The sequence below is a fragment of the Dioscorea cayenensis genome, chromosome 2 (genome assembly GCF_009730915.1).
Source record: "Dioscorea cayenensis subsp. rotundata cultivar TDr96_F1 chromosome 2, TDr96_F1_v2_PseudoChromosome.rev07_lg8_w22 25.fasta, whole genome shotgun sequence".
Taxonomy (NCBI): Eukaryota; Viridiplantae; Streptophyta; class Magnoliopsida; order Dioscoreales; family Dioscoreaceae; genus Dioscorea; species Dioscorea cayenensis.
The window spans coordinates 21,556,313-21,581,834 of NC_052472.1; the positions used below are offsets into that span (position 1 = coordinate 21,556,313).

General features: G+C 33.2%; 1 protein-coding gene across 1 annotated transcript; it reads right to left on the reverse strand.

The window, feature by feature from the left end:
• Window positions 1-9,152: 9,152 nt before the first annotated feature.
• Window positions 9,153-12,928, reverse strand: LOC120274815 (caffeic acid 3-O-methyltransferase-like). Its single transcript, XM_039281351.1, has 5 exons — window positions 12,486-12,928; window positions 10,984-11,294; window positions 10,808-10,875; window positions 10,223-10,474; window positions 9,153-9,386 (listed from the first exon to the last, which is right to left on the reverse strand). The coding sequence occupies exons 1-5, from the start codon at window positions 12,866-12,868 to the stop codon at window positions 9,153-9,155; spliced, it is 1,248 nt and encodes a 415-aa protein (XP_039137285.1). The 5' UTR covers window positions 12,869-12,928.
• Window positions 12,929-25,522: the final 12,594 nt, after the last annotated feature.

Below are 25,522 nucleotides of genomic sequence, written 5' to 3' on the forward strand. Positions count from 1 at the left end.
GAACCTACATTCCAAGCATCAACACATTACTATTGAATAGAATCAACATAAAGACCAAAAAATTGCCACTTGCCTGGCCAACTAAAAAGAGTGCTCCGGTATGATCTGGCTGATTTGTGCCTTTGGATGGAGCTCTTGGAGATGGTGGTTGTTGATGTGAACAGTTGGATGTCCTCTGGTCTTCGCAAGGGAGGTTGTGGCCGTGAGCGGAAAAAAATGGTGTCGGTTGGTGTCGGGGTTGATGATGAAAAAGGGGAAGTGGGTCGGAGAGGGAAGATGATGAAAAAGGGAAAAGTAAATGAAGATGATGGAGTGAAAAAGAATTTGGATATGAGTTTGATTTTTCGAACCGGATCCAATAACTTAATATTTTGTTAGTTTGAGGCTTTTCAGTTTCCTAGATATTTTAAACTGGTTTAGTATTGTTTTAATCTTTAAAAATGTCACTTCGACAATATTGGACGGAGAAACCAACCTCCGTTAACAGCAGGACCAACATTTCCCAAACTGAAAAAATAGAGGGATTTTTGTGGGCCAAATTAGAATAGGGGGACCAAAAGGGCATGTTTACTTAGTTAGAGGCACTAATTAGGGGATTAAACCAAAAAAAAAATCGTCAAATGTGCGCATGGGCTTCTAATCCTAAATTTGTCCTTCAAATATATTTTTCAACTAAAATAATTTTTCGTTTTTGTAAGGACTTACACCAAATTCGAAAGCTATTGTAAAGAAGTCAAAAGAAAACTATGCATTTCACATGCCATTCCATTGCATGGTGAATTTCAATTCTGGTTTTAATTATTGGTGGAAAAATGAAATATCAAAATTTTTTATTATGGTAGTGGTAATTTAAGTAATTATTAATTATATTTAATTTAACACATTTTTATCAAAGTAAATTAATAAGAGTAATGCTATATAGAGCGAGCAAGTCACACGAACCAGCCACACGACTAGTGTGGCTGGTGATGTGGCGAGTTCGTTTCTCTCTCATCTTTTTATTTATTTTTTTTTAAAATTAAAACATTTAATAAAATGAGAACTTGTTTGGCGTTCTCTCTCTCTATCACACACACACACACACACACACACACACACTATATATATATATATATATATATCTTTCTCTCTCTCTCTCTCTCGGTTTCCAACTCCTGACCGCCGCTCCCCCATCCTCTCTCTCCTGCACCATCTATCCCAACAGCTGCTTCCTCACTTTTGCGGCACGAGTGCCCGGTAACTTATCTTGAAACAATTTAAAAATTTCATTTGTGTATGATTCTTGTAGTTGCTTCTCAAAATAACAATCAGTGATGAATGAAAAACACGAGTTAAATAAAGCAAAATCAGCTTTGTTCTCCTTCTCAATCTTGCTTTTTAAGGTATTATATATTGCTCAACAAACTACTTCAGTGAAGTCGTCGGACCAACATACCCATCAAAAAATGCATTTACACTTTCACTTCTTTGAGTGGTAGACATTCTAGCCCAAAATATGCCTTTAACATATACAGGAGCCCAACGATCACAAATTTTGAATAGAGAATTTAGTAATTCATTTTTCTCAATGTTGTAGTCTGCCATCATCTTCAAGTATGTGTCTTCAAACTCTTGAATATCCAATGCTTCATACGTGATGCGTTTCAAAATCTTTTTGATTGCTTTGTAATCATTTAAACCTCCAAGCTTCTCGGGAACCTTCTTCATGATATGCCAAAGGCAAAGGCGGTGATGGGAATTTGGAAAAACCAATCTAACTGCACCCTGAATAGCCATACATTGGTCTGTAATAATTGCTTTAGGAGCCTTGCCTTACATACACTCAAGCAAAGTTTTAAAGAGCCAAACATATGTTTATGTATCTTCATTCGATAATAAGCCACACCCAAACAATACCGTCTATCCATGATGATTTACACCGACAAACAGAGCAAATAGCATGTCATACTTATTCTTTATGTATGTTGTATCAAAGGAAATTACATCACCAAAAGTTTCATAAGTAGCTATAGACCGCGCATCCGCCCAAAAGACATTTCTTAAACGACCTTCCTCATCCACGTTAATCAAATGAAAAAAGTTTGTGTTTCTTTGTTCCATACGAGAGAAATATTTTTCAAGTGCCATTGCATCTCCAACACCAAGCCTTAACTTCCTTGCTTTCGCAATATAATTTCTACAATTTTTCTCAGTGTATGTCAAATTTTCATGATCCCTACTTTCAACCGCTAGGGAATGGAAATTTTTGCTTAGGCTTATCTTTGCTTGGTCGTTTAATTCAAGCCTTTTGGAAACAAGCTTTTTATGGGTTAAGTGCATGATTATACTCCAAATTAATACTAGAAATGGTAAATCGCCCATCATTGCCAACAATGACATTAATCTTTGCTGGACAATTTACTTTGGTGGATAACCTTGGGTTGAAGGAGTTGTTTGAAGTAGATATTCGTTTGCCGTTTGTTGCACATGCTAGCGTGTAATATTTTAATTTTCCATCATCACCTAATCTCGTTTTTTTTATGCCAAACCCTTTACGCGCCGCATTCTGGACATACAATTTATAAAGTTCTTCTTCACAATCAAGTATCATACCGGCCTCTAGCACAATATTTTCAATTAAATCCAAATCTACCGGTTTTTATTAGGCATGTATTTCATAACTTGAACATCCAACTTTGACATTATCTTTTCCTTGCTCAGAATACCCAAGTACCACTTCTCTATGTTCTTGCTTTAGATATATGTCTAAACACAGATTTGACAAACAAAAAAATTCATAAATAATTTGCATTATTCATCGATTTCGAGTTTACTTTAAAAATAAATTTTCACGATCCGATTTCCACTAATAGAAATCATATTTTTTAGAAAAAATACACATTCATTCTTTGGTGGAAAGAGGTTGTAAAACAAATGACTAATTGATATATAGTACAACTAATTGAAAGAAATGACTAATTCATGTTCTTGGCTGCATTATATTAGGTATGCCACAAGTTACAAAATTAAATAACAACTACCATAAGAACAAAGAGATCAAAAATGCATCAAATAGCAAGATCAGATAACATTATATATATATATATATAAAAAATCATAAAATGGGATTTGTAAAACCCTAAGATTTCACATAATATTTCATTAGTGAAAATTATGAACCTTAAAATGGGATTTGTAAAAATTATGACCCTTAAAATGGGATTTCTAAATATTATGAACCTTAAATAAAGAAGAGGAGAAGAAGCCAAGCAAAGATCACCGGATCGAGAGGGAGGCGGTGGGACGGGGAGCTGGGAACCGAGAGGGATCGGGCTGTCGAGGATCGAGGGTTACTGAGAGAAGGAAGCGACAGCACGGGATCGATGGTGCAAGAGAGAGGAAGGGGGAGTGCCGGGATGGGAGGTGGGAGCCCGAGAGGGAGTGGGCTGCAGGGCACTTGTACCGCAAGAGAGAGGAATCGACGGATGGGATAGATGGTGCAAAGAGAGAGGATGGGGGAGCGGGCGGTCGGAGGCGGGAACCCAAAGAGAGAGAGAGAGAGAAAGAAAGGCAAAAAAATTTTCTCATTTTATTAAATGTTTTAATTTAAAAAAATAAAAAAATAATAAAAAAAGATGAGAGAAGCGAACTCGCCATGTCACCAGCCACATCAGTCATGTGGCTAGTTTGTATGACTTGTTCGCTCTATATAGCACTACTCAATTAATAAATAACATTTTTATCAAATTAAATTGAAAAAAACATCTATCACTTCTAAAAGGAAGAGAATAAGTGCGGTGTTATTGTTAATTTTTATTGTTTTCGTTATTATTACTTAATTTTATGTACTTCGCTATAAGGAATTGTTTGATAGTTGCATAACCAAGAAATCAGATTATTGATTGTTTGGCGTTGATTGTATTTTTATTTAATTTTTATTTTAAAAAAATAAAAATGTTAGTGCATGGAATTCTAGGTGTCAATCACAATAACTCTAGCTGGTATGCATGCGGTGCCTATTTATCAACTGGTCAATATATAATTTTGTACAATGGGTACTCACTCAAAGGACATTTAAAATGTTGTATGTCAATATATATACAGTGTTAGATTTTAAAATTATATATTGCTTTTTACGTCCGGGTACTATCCATCCATTTTACATACAATTTTACAAGTAAAAGAGATTTACTTAGACGGTCTTAATTTCGGATGAAATGAATGAAAGCGGGAAAGTGAGAAAAGTATCACGAAGTAATATTACTTCTAATAATTTTGATATTTATTTGACAAAAAATAATAATGAAATTAGAAAATTGAGATGTTGAGTGGACTTCTATGAGTTCATTTCTGGGTAAAAATTTTGAATGCTCACTCATACTATGCCCTAATTTCCACTTTGTTCATCTGAATTTCAATTAATTTGTATCTTTTCAATCACTGAACATCAATTTTTTTCTCTGGGAGGTCATCCATAGGATTCCGGTTACTTTTTACTTAATGGTTAGCGGAAGTATATCTCAGCTATTAAATTTGAAATTAACTAATCCACGCTGGTGTGCCACGTCACATGGGGAACTTGTCACCAGTGTTCTCATCCACGTCAGCCTACAACTCAGCATCACTCATCCACGTCAGCCTACGCAACCCCTTTCTTTTAAGAGAGCCGCGACCCCACTGTCATCTCCTACTTTTTCGACGAGCAACAGGGAAATAAATTCTTTGCTAGTGGTGCGATCTTTCATCGGAGGAATCTTACTTCACCTGTAGGGAGGAGACCACAACAGTGCAACACTTGAGATTCGGCCAATCAAGGATGGGAGAGAAAAGGCAGTGGATAGAGGACCAGCATCACCGGCTGCAGCAATCGACTAAGGAAGTGGGGAAGGAGCAGTTCTATTGCAGTGGCAATTATTGAGAAAGGTTGTGTGGAACATCAGTAGCAGGCGTTGGTACCAGGCATAGTTAACACACCCCTTGCGTGTGTGTACCGCAAGTGTACGGGTTGACGAAGTAATAAAGTACCCCGGTGAGCGGGTAGTCGTATCTACAGGGAATAGTTATTCAGAAGCAAGTAGTAGTGCTATTTTGTTATAGAGTAAACCGATTTATGATTTGAGTAAGCAATATCAATGTGAATAAAAATAAAGAAAGGAGAAGATAAAGCAATAGGAATAAGGAGAGGTAATCGATGGGAAGATGGGGTATCCCAGGATATTGCTCGCCCTAGGACTATTATTTTAAGTGCAAGACTAATCATTATGCCTAATAATTGAAGTTTAATGAGTCTTGAAAAATCGTAAGACATACGGGTCCCAAACCTAAGGTCAACCGTGACTAACTTTTACACTATAGCTCGGTGGAAAGGGATACTCTCGACGTCTCACATCATGTAGGGGTTACTTGAAACTCTAGGGATTCCAAGTGATAAATCCTATTCCTTTAATATAGATTTAACCCTTTGGTCCGAGCGAAAGACCCCTAGTCACGATTAAGCCCCGAGACTAAAGATTACTTCAACACTTTCACTCTGTTGCTCACGCAACTAAGCCCCAATGGAGTTTGTCTCTTAGCACTTCACTCTATCGTTACCGCAAAGAACTCTTGGAATGCGGAGGTAAGATAAATTAAATCGGAAGGGAAAATGGACGTTGTGCTACTTCTCGACTCACCCTCTCGACTCTCTTCAACCTTACTTTGTCTAATCCTAATGAAGTGTCACTCAATCACAAGAATTACCAAGATAGATTCTCAACTCTAGTGTCACTCTAAGGGAAAATCAAATCAACAAGCGTCCAAAGTTGAAACTCAATTAAACAATCAATTAAAGAAGCATGATAAGAGTCAATGAAACAAAATCATCATAGGGTTTACAAGAGCAAATATGAAATCAAGGATAAGTGCAAGCAATCCATAGAGAAAACCCCCTTGTAGTCCATATCGATAGTCTTGTGGAGCTGCCTCATCTTCTTCAAAGGTTCCTTTGTCAAACATAGGGCACACCTCGCCAAATCGATGCTGACGAAAGCTCCCCCAATAGTTCTCTTCCAAAGGAACTCGATGTCGAATGCTATAGAACCGCTCCAAAAACCTAGCAAAAGCCTCTCCAAACCCTAGTCACCTCTCCCTAGAAAGTGGGAAAAAGATAGGAAGAAGATCTCCAAATAAAACTCTCAAAACGGTATTTATAGGGCTGGAATCGGGTATCTACGCGGGCGTGTGGAATTAGAAAAAATTCTTTTCCTGCATGTTATGAATAGTAACTACTACAATACTTCGCCGGAATGCTCTCGAATTCATTCTTTTCATCGAGTCTGCATAAATGGGCACACATCCATGCGGTAGATCACGTCGTGTTTTCAATGAAACCACATTGACGAAGCTCTTGATAATGTTGCACAAATTGGAACATATGAGTGTGACTGTCTTTGTGTCCCTTCACTTTGTGTATTCACTTGAGCATAACAGAGGTTGGCACACACTCACATGTCTTTGAGCACAACTTGTGTCTTCACTTTTGTCTAATCCAATAACTTCATCAACAATTGCAACCACAATCTACTTTTGTTTCCTTTCTTCCAAACTTGTCTCCACAACCTTAAATGTACAAAAGAACACAAATACACATGAATGAGCTATAAAATCTAATAAAAATAATACTCAATGTAAGAAAAATATATTTCGTATTACTTATACACAAGCACTTATCAATAGTGCGAGATTTTGTGATGAATCGGCAACAAATTCAGTGATTTTGTGTTGAATGATTAGCAATTAATGAAGAATCTATTAGTATAATGAATAATTTGTAAATTTGATGAGTAGATGCTTACAAGGAGGTTACATATCATATGATATTGTTCTGACACAGGACCTGGTTGTTAGAATGCCAGCTAGAGAAGTTTGTTACAATTGTTATGATTCTTTGTTGATTTGCTATATAAGAAGCATTACTGAGAATGACTGGCATCTTTGGACTGAAAATTACTCAATTCTCCCTATCTTCTCCCTCTTCCACTCCTCCTTTTTCTCTTCCCCTGTCTTCCCTTTTTCCTGACTTATTCCCAGCTATTCTATCCAATCGAACCAGACGATCCTCGCAACAAGTTCCACTGGCGATTCATCCGAGGAAGTGGGAGGAGATCACCGATGAGATCACTATCTACACCATTTTTTTGTTTTTTGGTTGTTTTTTGGTAATTTTGATCCTTATGGGAGTTGAATCCATCAGATCTGTGTGTGCTCATCCCCATCAAGCATCCTAAATCATAACATTAATGGCAATAAAAAAATTAATTAACAAGCACAAAATAACATGTCTAAGAATAAATGTGCTGATTACTAATATGTAACCCAAATGGACAGTCATGACAATCATATACCTCATTGCTATGTTTTTTTTTTCTCTCCATGCCTTCAACCTATTGATGTCGACATCTTTATTAGTCCTAATTGCTTGGATGATACCAACAAGTTTCTAACTTGGATCTGATCTGAACTGATCTATGTACTACTTTGCTATCCATTCAGCAGTAACATTCTTGATATTGTGATCTCGGGAACATTCAAACTTTCAGATTTCCTACCTTAATTTGTATGGTGTTCTTGTCTGTATGTATTGGCAATGCCCATAAGTAGAAGGGACAATTCTTTCTACAGTAAGCTTTGCATCTGGTTTTATCATTTGGCCTAAAATTCAACACACACCTATGTTTTATTCCATAATTCTTGACTGCTTCTTTGAATTGTTTGAAACTCCTAAGTTTTATGCCAACCTTGAATTGTGGGTCCTTCATGTCTAAATCTTCTTTAAACTCACTGAATTTAGGTTTGGTTGGATTCATTTCATTTTCATCTATGGACGAACATGACTCTAACTCATCAGATCCAACATATTCAGAGACAATATCCTCCTCATCATCATCTACATTCCTGCCCACTTCTTCTTGTACCCCTGTACCTGCCATTAGGATTTCATATTCATTGGGTGCATCTTCCTCTATATCTTCTTCACTACGGAAGTTGTACTCAGAGTCTTCAATAACACTTTTATCAGTATCATCATTAGCATCGACAAGTGCGCCTTTCATTACTTCCCCCTCCACTTTATCTTTTTAATTCATCTTCTTCACCATCTTTATCTACTTGTAATTTTCCAATCATAGGTGGTTGTTCTAGTGCATTAATTAAGTTCTCCTCCATCCTCCTCTTGAATAACATCTGCATAACCCTGACTAGTCCTCATATTGGCATCATTTTCTAAGACGCATTTCACAAGTATCTCCAATCGACTAGTCCCTTTGACATACACATTTATGTTCCCTCACTCGCTCCACGATTTTTGCCATTTTTAATCACATTCAAATCATTTCGCATTTCAACCATCCTTACCCCTTCACCCGTAGTTTCCTCCACCAAAAAGCGTAATTTCTTACATCTAATTTCATCTTCCTAGCCATTTGTAGTAGCTCGACCTTGAAATAAAAATCAGACATCACAAAACGTCTACGTATCCTCCAAATCTGGCTTCATTCAAATTCATAAAATCACCTAACCCATAATACAAGTGTATTGTGAAGTACTCTGCGATGGGCACTACAAAAAATGGAATTTATTAATGAATTACAAATCATATCCATCAAACCTACAATGAGTTTGGTATAGGGATGTCCCCACTAACCAAAAACATAGTAAGGTTAATATATATACACACCATCAAGTAAGGAAGCACATTGGGAAAATGATCATAATTGAGTTGCCACCACTAAAGGAATTCTTAAATAACCCCTGATTGAAACATGCAACAATATACAAGTGTAAAAGCATTTGAATTTAAAGAATTATAGTACATGGAGAATTACATTACATGGATGTCTTAATCATTATGATAACTGAGTCAAATAACTAAAAACTATCGAAAAAATGTGAGAGATATAAACATCTTCACAACTTACGACAGGTCATACATAAATTAAACAAACACCGCATGAGAGCACATGTGACAATAACCTCCCGGGCCTTCACGGACAATGAAACCCTTATTTCAACTTTGACCTAATCTAATCTTTTTCATGCATGTAACTCTAATGAAAAAAAACTAGGAATGAGATCAGTAAAAGCCTTACAATACTTTGGTGCTTCATCATTCTCACATCTTATGCGCCAACTCCCATTCATGGTCCACAAAAGCTAGCTCTCGTAGCCAAAAAAAAGCCTACGCAGCCGGTGATCTGGTTTTCTCCCTCTCCCTTGGTCGAATGCTGTAGCCGATAATGCTGGGCCACTCTCCTCTCACTCCCACCCTTGATCAATTGGATCTCGAGTGCGGTCTCCTCCACACCGATGAAAGATCGCATTGTGGTGGATGATGGTACTGCCGGCGAAGAACTTCTTCCTTGGTTGCACGCCTGCAGAGTCAGAGATGGAGTGGGGTTGCAGCTAAAGAAAGGGGAAAGTGGGAGATGGCAGTGGGGTCGTGACTCTCTCAAAAGAAATGGCAAATTAGGGCTGACGTGGATGAGAACACTAGTGACAAGTTCTCCATGTGACGTGAGCATGGATTAATTTATTTCAAATTTAATGGCTGACATGTACTTCCGGCCACCAGCTAAGCAAAAGGTAAGCAAAAAGTAACCGAAATCCTATAGATGACCTCCCAGAGAAAAAGAATTGATATTCAGTGATTGAAAAGATACAAATTGAAATTCCATGAGCAAAGTGGCAATTGGACATAGTTCAGTGAGCATTCAAAAATTTTTTTATTCATTTCCTTTACATTCTGACACAAAAACAATAAGAGTGAAAAGAAGTCAGATCACTTTCTTTCACCTCTTTCTATTTCCTCTGAAAAAACACCAATTTACTTATATGTTCTAAGTCATAACTCATAGATCCAATGATATGGGCTTATATCGCCAAGTCTCAATATAGCTGTAAGTATATTACAGTGGATTTTAAAATTCGCTGCTACATATATGTTACTAACTTTTAACTTGTGATTATATATACATATATTCGCTGCATGTAATATATTATATTATATTATATTATATTATAATAACCGGTGTAACTTAAGCACACTAATTATCTATTATTTCCATATATTATGATTTATTTAATTTATTTACGAAAATACAAATAAAAATGAATTAGAAAAAACAGGTAAAAGCTTTCATGTGCTTTAAGTTACAAATTGCCTTTATTTGTAGAATTCCATGATGGGAAAATCATATATGTCACACACAATTTTTAATCCTGAGAATCCACTGGCTTTAGCAAGTAATTGATATTCCTTCTCAGTCCTCTCTTTTCCTCCAACCGTGTAAGTCAACATAATAACATCGAGAAGAAAAATTTCTTTTAATTCATTATCATTTTGAGAGATTTCAGGAAGAACACACTCTATAATAACTATTTTCCCGTTATCTGGCAGTGCTTTCCAATAATTCTTCAATATTTTTACACAGTCCGCATCTTTCCAATTATGAAGTATCTCCTGCATGTAAACATCTCTTTATAATTAATATAAGCTTTTTAATAAATTTTTTTTAAATAATAGGCGACAAAATTTTTTTTATGAATATAAATAGTACCGAATAGTACTGGAGTCTGGATGTACAATGTATGTACAGTACAAAAATAATATAAAAATTCCGGATAAACAATGTATGAATACTAATGGAGCCTTTTTTTTTAAATAATTTTTAAATATTATTTTTTTAATACAAAAAACTAAATTATCTGAAGCCTTTAATTTAGTACGTATGCGTGCCAGTATTTCTTTATTTTTTATTTTTATTTATCTATATATAAAAACTACTCAATAAACCTTCATGAAGATGGCATCACTACCGCTTGGTACACTAACAAACATGTCTCCCCCAACAAACTCCACTCCTGCATGAAACAATCACAACAACAACTCTTTAATTTTAATCCATGCATATTTTCTAATCATGTATAGGAAAATTAACAAACTACAAGCTAAATAAGATCAAGATTAACCTTGAATGGTTTTTGCTTTGGAGACAACATGAGGTAAATCAAAGTTGATAGCTTTGATGTGTGGGTAATTGGATAGTATGATGGAAAGAATGCCACCATGACCACCACCCACATCCACAAGCACATTAATGCTCTCAAATCCTTTGTAGTTTTCAAGCATCTTTTTCATGTACATGGTGGTCCGGTTGAACATGGTTTCATTGAACAACTCACTGAAATGGGGGTCTTTGTCCTCGTGTTCATAAATTGTCATTCCATTAGCCTTCACAAATGGGACACTCCCATCTAACACTGCATGCTTTATATTTGCCATATATGTACAAAATCTAAAGTTAAAAAAAAAAAATCTCATTTTTATTTAGCTTGCAAATATTCTTAAGTAAACAAGATTTTTCTTTCTTTTATTAATGTTAATTATCTTTTTATCTAAAAGCTATTTATTTGGAAATTAAAAATTTTCTTTTAGTTATCCAAACAACTATTTCACTGGCATAAAGTATAAAAACAACAAAATTATTGTTTTTCCCAAAAAGATATTTAAAAATTAAAAAAAAATTTCTAAATTAAATACCATAAGAGACAACATAAGGTTTTTTTTAATAAATAAATCTTGAGGGCATATAATTATATATATGGAGAGAGTAAACATCAACCGTTTAAAGTTAATATATTTGTTCGCAGAACTATACAAAATTATTGTTTAATATTATTTAATACTATTTAGTATTATATATAAAATGATAATAGTAGTTAATGCAAATCCAACAATCTTGTGAGACTTCCTTTGATTTTATATCTAATTTTGTGGGGCATCCCTAAAGGACTTCCCCTCACACACATATATGAGACCAGATCACCTATGCACGTGTGTAGATTGAAAATCTATGTATGTTTATTCCGGATTATTGGATGGAGATCTAACGCTCATGATGATCTTTTACTTTTTGTTCATGTGCTTATAAACAATTGCACAATAAAAAAATAGAATGTTGTATGGAAATCTATCACTCATGATGATCTTTTGTTTTTTGTTACTGTGCTTATAAACAATAGCACAATAAAAAATAAGATGTATAGTATTTTGATGAACATCCCCACTCATACAGGTTTCAGTAGTGCAAAGAATTTGTTACTGTTACACATCCATTTCTTCCTATCTCTCCCATCTGATTTCTCGCACTTATTTTTTAAATACTGGGATATATGTTATATCCCGAGAATACATTCTCTCTATATATATATTATAAGTATACATAAATATAATATTATCTATAATTCTCTCTCTCTATATATATTATTAGTATACATAAATATAATATTATCTATTATAGTTATAAGCCTCAGACTTAAATACTCTCGCCTGCCTTTTACTTTGGATATATATATATATATATATAAATGTTTTTATATACTTTCCACTTCATTTATTAAACCTTTCTTATCCAAAGGAAGGAAAATTATAAATATAAAAATAAATAAATAAATAGTTAAATGGGTTTTACCATGCATCCGCCGTGACCTTGGAGTGATGCATGAGCAAGAGTGGAGACAGAGAGACTCCATTCTCATCCTTAGTGAAGAACTTGCAAACCGGGCCCAATCCATAGCGCCTCTTGCTCTTCCCATCATCCTCTCCCACCACCACCTCGCAAGTCACCACTTTGTGCGTGGCCAAGAACCGAAGCATTCTGTCGAGCACCTCGTGGGCTTCAGGGTTGCTGGTTTGGATCTTTGACGCGATCTCTTCCGGCGAGAGCAGAGCGCCGGGCCCAGCTGCTGCCATGATCTCCAGCACGTCCAGCTCGATCATGGCCTTCAGCGTCATCGGCAACGCGATGCCGCAGCCGACTTCAACGGCGTCGGCGAATGCTAATGTGTCCGCCATCGGTGTATTGCACGGGAGGTGTTTGTGTTTATTCCCAAGAGAAGTGAGAGTTTGTGGTTGCTTAAGAGATGATGTGTTGTTTGGCCTTGGTTTATGGGTACTTTTATAGTGAAACTTTCTTTTAAGAATTTTGTATGAAAATTATATCATGTTATTTATTCATTATTATTATTATTATTATTATTATTATTATTATTATTATTATTATTATTATTATTTATGTGTGTGGCTTCATGTCATACGGAATTGTTTCAGTTGTGTGATATCTGTATGTTGTCTTACCTTTATTTATTTATTTATTTATTAAATGATAGCATAATATAATAAATTATATTTTTTTAACAAATAGTGATTGTTAATTTGAAAATTAAACATTTCAATTATATTCATATATAATCACAATATATTATGCACCAGAGAAACATATATATTTTGTTTTGAGTTTCGATTTTTTAATTGTTAAATCCCAAATTTATATTCTATTCACTTGGATTGATCTCATATTTCAAAATTGTCTTAAACTTTAATAATGTTTTTGAAATGAATTCTATTGAAGTTAAGTGAAGGCACTATCCGTCAAAGACATGAAAATTATTCTTTCAAAAAAATTCTGATAATAATTAATAAGATTATAGTTAAACATGTACAACTACTAATAAAAATATAAAAATATTATGGCATAAAAAATTATTTAATTTATAATAAATTTTATTGTAATATTTTTAAATTTTATAATTTTAAAAAATATTTTAATATGATAGAAATTCATCAAATTCAAAGTTCGATGATTTGAAATCAAAATTGGTTGCTTGATTTACACGAAAATAAAAATCAATGAAAGGTATGCATGGACCACTACTCCTAAAGTTGTCCGTCCTTTGGATATCTTTTTCAACTAAAATAAATTTTTTTTTGCAAGGACTTACACCAAATTTGCAAGGTACTATAAATAAGGATATAAGAAAATCACTTGCCATTCCATTGCGTGGTTATTTACATATTTGGAAAAACAAAAATCTTGATTATGACAATACTAATTTTAATGTTATATACATATATTTAAATTTAAACATAATATTTGTAAAATATAATAAATATTCATTTTCAATGATAAAGTCTTGCGGTTTCAGAATAAGCCATACCTAAAGAAATGCTTAATTACTTTTAGCCGATTGTTTATTTTCTAGGCATCATATTGTTTTTTTATATAATAATTAGTTAAATTTTGATTTTTCAATATTGATGTCATTGATTGAACCCTATGAGTAAAACAATGAGTAAAAACTTTGTTTAGTTACCGTATATTATATTTTTTTATTTTGATCACTGACTCTTGATTTGTATCTTTTTAGTTATTAAATACCAATTCTTTTTCACTGAGAGGGTACCCCTGAGCTTCCAACTAATTTAATATGACGTGGTTGCTAGAAAGTCCAAGTCACCAATATTTAAAATTTGTTTAATCCAAAGCTGGGCCTAACACATCAGCTAGCTAGAGATAAACCAAGGCAGCAAAATCTTTGTCAGCAGACTATATCAACTAAGTTTTTAATATAATACACTCTGTTTAGACAACTCAGCATCTTCTTTTGAGGGATCATCGTCTCCGGCCTTCATCCAAGAGAGGGAGAGAGAAGGGGGTTTGTTGTTCGAGCTCCGGAGATCCCTTTCTTCACCAGTGGGGAAGTGAGCAACGAAGAGGAGGAAGACCAAAGCCCCACGCAGCCGCAACGACAGGTGTTAGAGCAAGAACAAAAGCCTTTTCTGTTTAGAACTTTGCGCGACATGGACGGAAATGGGGAGATAAGACATGGGAATGGTGAAGCACTAGCTTATTGTAAGTCATTTTATTATCTCATTTTTCCATTATTTTGAAATATGGAAAAGATATGGACTCTAGGAATTACATGCGCAATAGCTTAAACTGACCAATCTAGTAGGGTTTCGTGAGGTTTATCCGTTGAAGAATTTTCATAAACAACTAATTTATTGAAAGAGTGGGTATTTATCGTTAAGGGGGCGTTTGGTTCACGGTAATGTGCAAACATTACCGGGAATCTGGTGGTAATCTGTTCAGATTACTATGTTTTGATATCGTAGTAGCGTGGTAATGTTGATAGTAATGTAAAATTACCAATAGTGAAATATTACCAAGTAAGGTGGTAATCACATTACCACCAAAAAGCAGTGTCCATCCGGATTACCAAGTTGGTGAGTAATCCGACATGTATTTTTCCAATTATACCCCCACTCATTTAATGTAATTCCTTATTACACTCCCTAGTTTTTTTATTTTCCTTTATTATTTTTTTAATATTATAATTTAATTATTTATTTATCTAAATACTTTTAAATTAAGTTTTTTTCAAATTTTTTTATCACGTAGGGATATTTTTGATAAATACAAATATTTTTTTAAAAAATTGTGAAAAATTATCTTTTATATTATAATTTAATTATTTATTTATCTAAATACTTTAAATTAAGTTTTTTTCAAATTTTTTTATACGTAGGGGTATTTTTGGTAAATACAAAGGTATTTTTAAAAAAATTGTAAAAATAATTTTTTTGATATTATAATTTAATTATTTATTTATCTAAATACTTGAAATTAAGTTGTTCAAATTTTTATACATAGGGATATTTTGGTAAATACAAAGGTATTTAAAAATTGTAAAAAAACTAATTTTTGATATTATAATTTAAATTATTTATTTATTTAAATACTTTAAATTATATTTTTTTAAAAAATTTTATACGTGAGGGGTATTTTTGATAAATACAAAGGTATTTTTAAAAAATTGCGAAAAATAATTTTTTTAATATTATAATTTAATTATTTATTTATCTAAATACTTTAAATTATATTTTTCAAAATTTTATATGTAAGGGTATTTTGGTAAATTTGACATATTACTGAGGTGATTACCATGACTAACCAAACATAGTAATGAAAGATTACCAATAATATAAATTCTCAACCAAACATGCTAATCTCACATTACCACAACATTCCCAGGCATATAACATTCCCAATCATATTACCATGGTAATATATCATTACTGTGAACCAAACGCCCCCTAAGGGTTTTATGTGTGCCATGACATTCTTATGATAGATTTCCCAAACGATAACTTTTTATAAGGCCCACAACATAAATGTGTGTGTGTTTTGCATGTATAAGACAATACATTGAATATTTTATTCAACACTTGCTGACAACATATGATTTTTTTCTTCATTATTATTCTTTTGGGTGACATTGATTTACTCCCATTATCATAAGGCTAATCAAGATAAGGTGAGAATCTGTCTTAGACATGTTATCTTGATAGGCTGGAAATAATTTATTTAGAAATTTTTTACATGAGCAGAATGTCAGGAATTATTTTTAGGTGTAGTTTTGGAATAATAGACGACAATCGCCCTTTTTTTATGAATAAACAAGATCTTAACAAGACTCTGGAAACCTGGATATATAGTATATGACATGTATGAGAATAATATAGGAATCCCGGGGTGAGCATGTGTATGAACGATGAGGGAACAGATCTTGCTGGAGGAGAGATTTGAACCCACGACCTCCCCTTACACTTTGATGTCATACCATCGAGCTATCCAGATGGTTGACTTTTAGTGTAGTTTTGACTAAGGTTTTTTCTTGATGTACCCTTTTCTATTTCATTTCACATCTCAATGAAAATATTCGTACTTCACAGCTAGACAAATCCCCATTGAATTCATCCATTGGATGTTCTAACATACAACATTGTTTAATATTTAATATTTATTTTCACATGTTACAATTTTAGTTAAACATAAAACATTGTATCAATTTCATTAGTGTCTAAACAGGTATGTCCTAATCTAATTAATCACAATTAGTAGTATGCATCTGTTGAACTAATTTTTTTTTGGACACTTTAGATGCTTCAAATACCTGGTCAGATCCTCCCTAGCAAAACTGCTTCAGTCTAAAATATTGAAACATTTGCAAATCTATCAGTTTCACCCATGCCATTGGTATACTTAGTGTATCCTTTAATGTTATTCATCCAAGATCAATAACTACAATAGTTTCTTTAAACACTACAAGTAGATAGAGATGCTCAAGCCACCCCGAGAGTATCAACTACAGATGGAGCTGAAATAGAGAAGCAAAAATTAAACACAACAGGATGGAAAAGGCAACTTCTATCAAAAATCCAGGCAAGGAAGAAATTCACAGCAAGGTCCCCAGTCTTGCGAGTAGAAGTGAAAGAGACAACTGTTGAAGGTAACAACAAACTAGGTGGTGCAGAAAAAAAAAGGTGTGGCTTCCACCTGGCCTTGGTAGTTGTAGTGGATATGGAAAACCTTAAAAGAAGGGCTTCACCATATTTTGTACATATTTTTTACTCTTTTAAAATTCAGGGGACTAGTGGGGACCTTGTCAACTTCAACTTTGAATGTTATCCTAGTCTTGGTGTATTCATTTTACCTTTTTTTTTGTTGTTGAAAGTGCCTGTAATTTACAAAATGCTTACTTGGTCATTGTGTATTCATTTCTCCTTTTTTTTTTTTTGGTTGAAAGTGTTTCAATTTTGCTTTGGTGAAATACTAATCTTTGTACAGAAGCCAAAATGTAAATATGCAGCAGAACATTTTGTTGTGTTCAAATAATCTGATATGTTAAGTAAATGTTATTCATTCTATGTTTGTGAGAAAGTGAGAAGCTATTATAAATTTATAATAGACTATAGATAATAGATTGTTAGTGCCTAAAAAGCCTTCACATTCATTAATTATTGGATAACCATTCATTAATCATTCATTATACATCCATAGATGATTCTTGAATAGTTTCATCAACATCATGGAGTTAATTTAGCTCTTAAATGCATATGGGTAACAAATTGATGTTCTCTAAGATCTACATGATAAGAATATACAAAGCTTGCCGAGAAACACACTCGAGTAAAAAAGATTGATCTCCATTGGAATAGAATAAAATTTTTAACTTTCCACATGAAGCCAGATAATCACCATAAAATTTTTTCATTGATTAATTTAGGGCACACCATCTTTGATTTGGTACATGATTGTCTAAACTTTCATTCATGAATTCAACTATTAGCAAATTTGGCTATAAACCAAAGAAAAAAAAACATAAATGGCTCCTGTCGCAGGTAGAGGTGGGTACGGGCCGTCCGGAAAACCGGCCCGGCCCGTGCTCGGCCCGGCCCGGAACCGCCCGTCAGGGGCGGTTACGGGTTAGGTTTTTCCCAACCCGTGACCCGGCGGGTTGACCCACCGGGTCAAAACCCGGTTGGGCCCAGCGGGTCGGGTCAAACCGGTTTAATGTTTTTGTTTGTTTTTTTTTTAATACTAAGTACTTGTTGTTGGTCATATGATTTGAACCCATGATCTTGGACTTGGATAGCAAAAACCCAACCACTAGAGCTACAATTTTTTTCTAATATTTATTGGAAAGAATTATATATAGATAGATGTAGGATATAGATCAAAATATTTTATATATTTAATTTATAAAAAATTAAGAAACCATATAATAAATTAAAAAATTATACAAATCAATTAGTAAAATATCAAAGTATCAAACAATAAATTTTCATAAATATTTTTTTTAAAAAATAATTATTTTGTTAATTGTCTTTAGGTTCATAAGCTCTAAATCTCTACATATGCACACTCTTAAATTCTCTTAAATAGCGCACTCTTATTTGTCACATATATATTAGATTATTTTGTTTCAATTTATAAAATAAAAAAATAAAATTACAAAAAATTGTTTTTTAAATTATGTAAATCAATTTATAAAAAAATATATTAGTAAAATAAAGAATATCTTTGAATAATGGTTCACACCATATTATTTTGATTTGTAACTTTTTTTCAATAACAACATGATAAGCACAATAATAACCCTATTGTCAGAGAACAAAATAAAATCTAGAGCCAACCCTAATTATAATAAATAAATAAGTTGATGATAACTTCAATTTAAAAAATAAGAATACTACTTATATATACATTTTGTTGCACTTAAAATGGTGTGCTAATAATTTAATTTGATAGATAAATAAATTAAAAATGTAGTTTTTTTTATCCTTTTTAAAATTATTTTGATATGTTATAAAATTTTTTAAGTTATTATAAATTATTTTAAATTTTTTGTTGTTGGGGATTAAATTTAAAAAATATTTTGTAAATTCTTTATATTTATTTATGTTTTAAACTAAAATAAGAAAAATTTGTAGGCCAATTGGTTATTGTTATTTTCCCATATGAGAGGTCCTAGGTTCAAACCCCATTCATGACACATATTTTTATTATTTACAAAAACCCGCCGGGTCAAACGGGCCTGGCCCGGACCCGGCGGTTTCTGTGATAAGCCGGGCCGGGTCCGGTTCATTCACATAATGGACCGGAACCGGCGGGCCTGCTGTGTCAACCCGGCCCGGCGGGTCTCCCCTGTAGCACGGGCGGTTCCGGGTCCGGTTTCCAGTGAACCGGACCCGGCGGGCCCGGTTAATCGGCCCGTGCCCACCTCTAGTCGCAGGCTGCTACTTGTGGATTTGGTCTTCCTCCTCTTATTTGTTGGCTTTCACACAGGTGAATAAAGAGATCTCCGGTGAAGGAAAAGCCCATCGGACGAAGAACCCCCTTCTCTCTCCCTCTCTCGGATGAAGGTCGGGGACGATTGTGCTGACTTGGATGTTGAGTTGTCTAAACAGAGTGTATATAGTATATTGAAAACTCAACTGACATGGCCAGTTGACAAGGATGCTGCTAGATTGGTTTGTCTCTGGCTGATATGTCATGCCCAATGTGGATTAAATAAATTTTAAATATTAGTAACGTGTAAAGAATTAGTATCCAATGACCAAAAAGATACAAATCAAAAGTCAATGACCAAAATGAAAAATGTTATAGTACAGTGACTAATCAAATTTTTACTTGTACAAAAATGATATATATATATATATATTTATTTATTTATTTTAATTGTGGGAGTGGTAGTTTGAGTAAATATTAATTATGTCTAATTTGGCATATTTTATCAAAGTAAATTAATAAATAACATTGTTATCAAATAAAATTAAAAAAAACAGATTTATCACTTTTAAAAGGAAGAAAATAAAGTATGGTGTTAATGTTAATGGTATTATTTTTTATTATTATTGTTTTTTTTTATGTAGTTTACTATAAGGAATTGTTTGATAATAGCATAACTAAGAAATCTGACTTGAGAGTTGTTGTTTGGAGTGGAATTTTTTTTTTATTTACTTTTTTATTAATGTGAGTACATGGAATTCTAACGCTGATCACAACTACTGTAGCATGTATGAAAGTATCTATTTATCAGCAGGTCAATGACTGTCCAACGACATTTAAATTTTTTTTTTAAATAAACTATAATTTATTAAAAGACAAAAAAGACATTAATATGTTATTCATACCTCCAACTCTATGCAAGTACTTACCCAACCGATACTCATCCGTTTTCTATGTAATTTTACAAATGAAAGAAACGTATACTAGTACTTACCCGTTCTAGCCTTCTAGGTGACTAGTCATGGATCTACAAGTATGGGCTCATATTATTTTCATATATTAGGATTTCTCTTGGGTTGTAAAAGAACCAATACGTTCGTTAAAAGCTTGAAGGCTCAATTCGGCTCGGCTCAGCTCGTTTATTAAAGCCCATAAGATAAACAAACTGAGTTTGAACACCACCAAGCTCGATTTGTTAAGGCTCATGAACAACTCATATAAAATATCATTACAAACTCGCTTACAAAAACCATTTAAATGCTCATTTAACAAGTTTATTTATAAAAATCATTAATAGAATTATTTATGTATCATTAACAATCTCATTTATGTAAATTATTTATGGAAACTTTTATAGCAATATTAACATTGTCATCTATGGGATTATTAATAATAATATATTGCAAAAATATCACACTAATTTTTAAGTATAGATTTAAGAAAAATAACATTAATTTATAATTTTTATTATAAAAAGGTCCAATATTAATTTTAAAACAATATTTTTTTTAATAATAAAATTATTATGATGATGTCTTACTTATGAAAAATGACCGATCTTTATTAATTAAATGAGTTGAACTTGAGGGTTTTACTATTTATGAAGCTTGATGTAGGTTCGAGCTCGGCTCGGCTTAGATAAAAGAAGCTCAAGCTCGATTAAAATAATAGCGAGCTGATAGGGATGCAAGTGTATGTGCTGATTATGTAATAAAGTGTGCATGAAAGCAAGATGTCGGTCTACAGGAAAGATTAAGAGTTCTAGTGGTAACCCTAGTTCCAAAAATTAACCTAAACAATTGAGTGTTGTATATGAATAAAAGAAAGTAAATGCAAGAAATACGAAATAAAAAAAGAGGGAAAGCAGGGAAGGAGATGATGTCTCGGCATAGCATCACTCTAAGGTTTGATGAAGTGCATGACAAAGGTTGTTAAAGTATGCAATCCTATTTGAACCGAGAGGTTTATTGAATCATACTAAACCCATTGGTAGAGGGTAAAGAGTAACTGAATCGGTGCAGAGCTGATATAGTCATCCACACAATTGCATTAACACTTTATGAAACCTCACTGTGTGCTGATGAGAATCTCTTAAGTAGATAATATCTCTTATGGGGAGAGATTACCCTTAATCCAAATATAGAGTAAGATGCTATTTCTCCTAAAATCTAATCCACATGATTGCAGAGCACGAAGATTACTCATTAACTGACTTGGGATAATTGAGGGAGACAGGGTCTCCAAAGGACCCTATGTTTAGGTTTACTCACAATTCACAATAATTATGGCATGCCTATGTTAGGTAGGAATTTCTTCTCGTCACCAAGCGCATCAAGTATGATAACTAGGGCTTTCGCCACAATAGAAATCAAGCATTTAAACACTGGAAATCAAGTATGATTCAAATATATTAGATTGCAATAAGGAAAACAAATAAATCACATGAATCCAACAACCAATGTCAAAAGATAAAGCTTAGAGTTCACTATGCCCAAACATCAAACAAATTAGCCCTGCATCAATAGAGGGCAATCATTTAAGCAACAAGACTCAATGAGAGACATTGAAAGCAATAAAAAAAATCCCTCTCAATCGTGCCGGAGATGAGTCACATGAGAAACCCTAGGTAAGCTTCTACGAACACTGCCAAGATGAGCCTGATGACTATGATCAACCCTCCCCTTGAATGTGGATCAAAATCTCCTCCTAGATTAGCCCCTTGGGCCCTAGAGATTTGTATCCTTTCTCCCATAGCTTGGCCTCTAAGAAGAAAGTCAAAGACAACAAAAGAATGCCCTAAAAGTCCTCGTCGGATTTATTTATACTCGACAACTTATGGGCTATTTACGGACGTAAGGACGTGGCCGTAAGGAACTAGAGAAAATGCGTCGCGAGCCTTACGGGAACACTTATAGTCATAAGTTCTATCTATAAGGTCCTAGTCTGTATTACTGTCCAGCTTATGACCGTAAGCGCTGGACCGTAAGCTTTACTGTTCTGCATCTTGTGACTGCGCTTACGCGCATAAGCTTTGGTCGTAAACTTCTCTTGATGGTCCTTACGGGCATAAGTCATGCCCGTAAGGTACCCTGATTTGGCTCTAAACTCCTCCTTACGGGTATAAGCATGCCCGCAAGGTTCTCTGAAAATTGCTTACGACCGTAAGCTGCCTGTAAGCCAGCCAGTTTGCCTTGTCTTTGTTCAATCAATGCGAAAGATCTTCAACTTCTTCATTTAAGATTTGAAATGCTTCTTTGGGTTCCCTCTTATCTTTAAGTGATGCTCGAAGCCTGAAAATGCAAAACACTCTAGATTTAACATCAAATTCCACAATATAATCTTAATGTAAGCCAAATGAGTATTGAAAATGATATGAAATGCAAGAATGTTGTACATTAATCATGAGTCGAGCTTGAACATGGCCAGACTTGGCTCGGCTCGGCTCGGCTCGTTTACACCCCCTAGATTTATCTATTTTTATTTATACAAACACAAATAGAGATGAATTAGAAAAAAACAGGTAAAACTTTTGATGCAACTTAAGTTACAAATTGCATTTACTTGTAGGATTCCAGGACAGAAAAGCCATAAATATCACACATTTTTTAATCCTGAAAAGCCACTGGTCTTGGCAAGAAATTGATACTCCTTTTCAGCCCTCTCTTTTTCTCCATTAGTGTAAGTTAACATAATAATATTGAGAAGTAAACATTCTCCACTTCACTATCATTTTGAGATGTTTTAGGAAGATCACGTTCTGTAATAATTCCACCAAGATCATCTAGTTCAATCAGTCAATGTTTGTTTCTTATACTGTCATCAAATTTTCCTAAATTACATATTGATCTTTCTCAAACATCAATAGCATATTCCACTAGATAAGTTAACATCATATCTGATATAACTATGAACCTATGGAACTCATTAAGCTCTAGAAATTTATAATGATGCATACAATCTCATAAATATCTCTATCTTATGATGATTGTACAATATTTCAACCAAGACCTAATTCAATTATCACCTCTCAGTCTCAAATCAAATTACTAATCATGCAATTGGTGATCAAGCAATCACAAGCATTAAGCATAGATTAAAATATCCAACATAGTATTAAAACAAGCATCAATTGAATTAAACAAACATGAATCTAGGTTTTCATAGTCGGGCTACATAGTAGCCCTAGAAAAAGTATTTAATTAGAACATAATAATTGCAAAGCTTGACATATTAACAAGGTTCATAATCAAATAAACAAAGAAAAACTAAAAACTAAAGCTTGACGATGAATCCGCGCCGAATCTTCGCTCCGGGCCTTTTGATATCCGAAATTCTCCTCCTCCTTTTTTCATCTCGACCCTAGCCCATTTTATAACTTGAAATCAAGGCAGTGCCTAAGCGCCAAAGACTGTACCGCCAAGGTGCTATAGTTTTTTGTTTTGCACCTCTTAATGTTCTAGCGCCTATGCACTAGATTTTCTGTTTTGCTTGTTTTTTCTCTGTTGAAACTTTGCACTTTTTTTCTCTAACTTTGTGCTTTTTACATGTTCTTCCTTCAAATCATTCTTTCTTTCCTACAATGTAATAACAATAAGATTAGAAGTAAAATTGGTTTAAAATAATTCAAATTTAATTCATTATGAGTTAAACAAAGTCTATATATTGAGTGCAAATTATACTCATCATACCATTAATTCCTGTTATTAGGTATCTCCTACATATATATATTTTTCTGTGAATAGCCCAAAATTTATAATAATTTTTCTAATTATAATGCTGGTGGTTCCTATGGGAATCCATTTATTATTTTGTTATTACATGCTTTTTATATTTTAGTGTGAGAATTGAAAGATGATAATTAATCCATTTATAAATTTTCTTTAAATTAAAATCTAAACATAAATGTTTGAGATAGAAATTTGAAAAAAAGAAAAGAAAATAAATGTTTGGGTAGAAATTTGATTAAAAAAAAGTAGTTATTGATAAAAAGAAAATCCATGGGAATTGGAAGTGTTTTTTGAAAATCAATGAAAAATAAAAAGCTTGCGGATGATTTTCCTTTTTTTAATCAACGACATCGGTATAACTCTTTTATGAAAAATATTTGACAACTTGTTTTATGAAATATAATAATTCAAAATGCTTAATTAGATAAGAAGCATGTATATAAAATTAAAACATAATGGAAAACTGTTATCTCAAAAATATTTTTTAATTAATTTATATATATATATATTGACATATGTGGTAAACGTTGTCAGGGTGCACGACTTAGAATCGAATGTCCAGCCTATACGTCATCACTTGGTGATAGAGGGTTTGTAAAAAAATTTTATCATTATCAGTAAGATTTAGATATAGGATTTTTTAAATGTCTTACACTAAAGTTTTTCACGGTGGGACTAATGTAGTTGAGTTTGAACTCTTTGGTTAATATATTTTGTTTTGGTGAAAATTGTTTGTAATATTTCAGCTAACTATTCAATATTTAATTAACAATGATAAGGAAATCCAAACATGGCACCTAGAAGTCAAGCTCACGGTGGAAAAATATGAACTTCGAAAGCATATTAAATCATTCATTAATTTACTCTGATTGAATAGCCAAGTTCGATCTGTTCAACGGTGACATGGCATCTAAATTTATAATTGCTTTATTACAATGATATATAGGAATTGGTCAATTTTAATTATGTAAAATTATCAAAAAAGGAAGAAAGAAAGTAAGAAAGAAATTAACTGACGGATGTTTCCACTGACTAGCACAAGTCAATAGTCAATGGGAAAACCCTAAGTCAATAGTCAATGGAGAAACGCTAGAGCCTTTTATTATTATTATTATTATTATTATTATTATTATTATTATTATTATTATTATTGATAACCATTTTTATTTACTAAAAAAAACGTAGAATTGATATGTTGAATTAATTGGACACAACACCGTATACTCACTATATGTGAGTTGAGATTTGAATCTCTTTTCAGTAAAGAACAAACATCTAACATAAGGGACCTGGTTCTAATAAACTAAATAATTGATTAGCTCACTTTTTTTTCATATTTAAATTTATATAAAAATCAATTAAATGCAA

Excerpts from the sequence above, each read along its gene's own strand:
- LOC120274815 (XM_039281351.1), bottom strand. The coding sequence starts at position 12,868 with ATGGCGGACACATTAGCATTCGCCGACGCCGTTGAAGTCGGCTGCGGC. Across the intron at positions 10,876-10,983 it reads CAAAGCAAAAACCATTCAAG|GAGTGGAGTTTGTTGGGGGA; the intron begins GTTAATCTTGAT and ends TGTTTCATGCAG. Across the intron at positions 9,387-10,222 it reads GATTCTCAGGATTAAAAATT|GCGTGCAACCAAGGAAGAAG; the intron begins GTGTGTGACATA and ends CTGACTCTGCAG.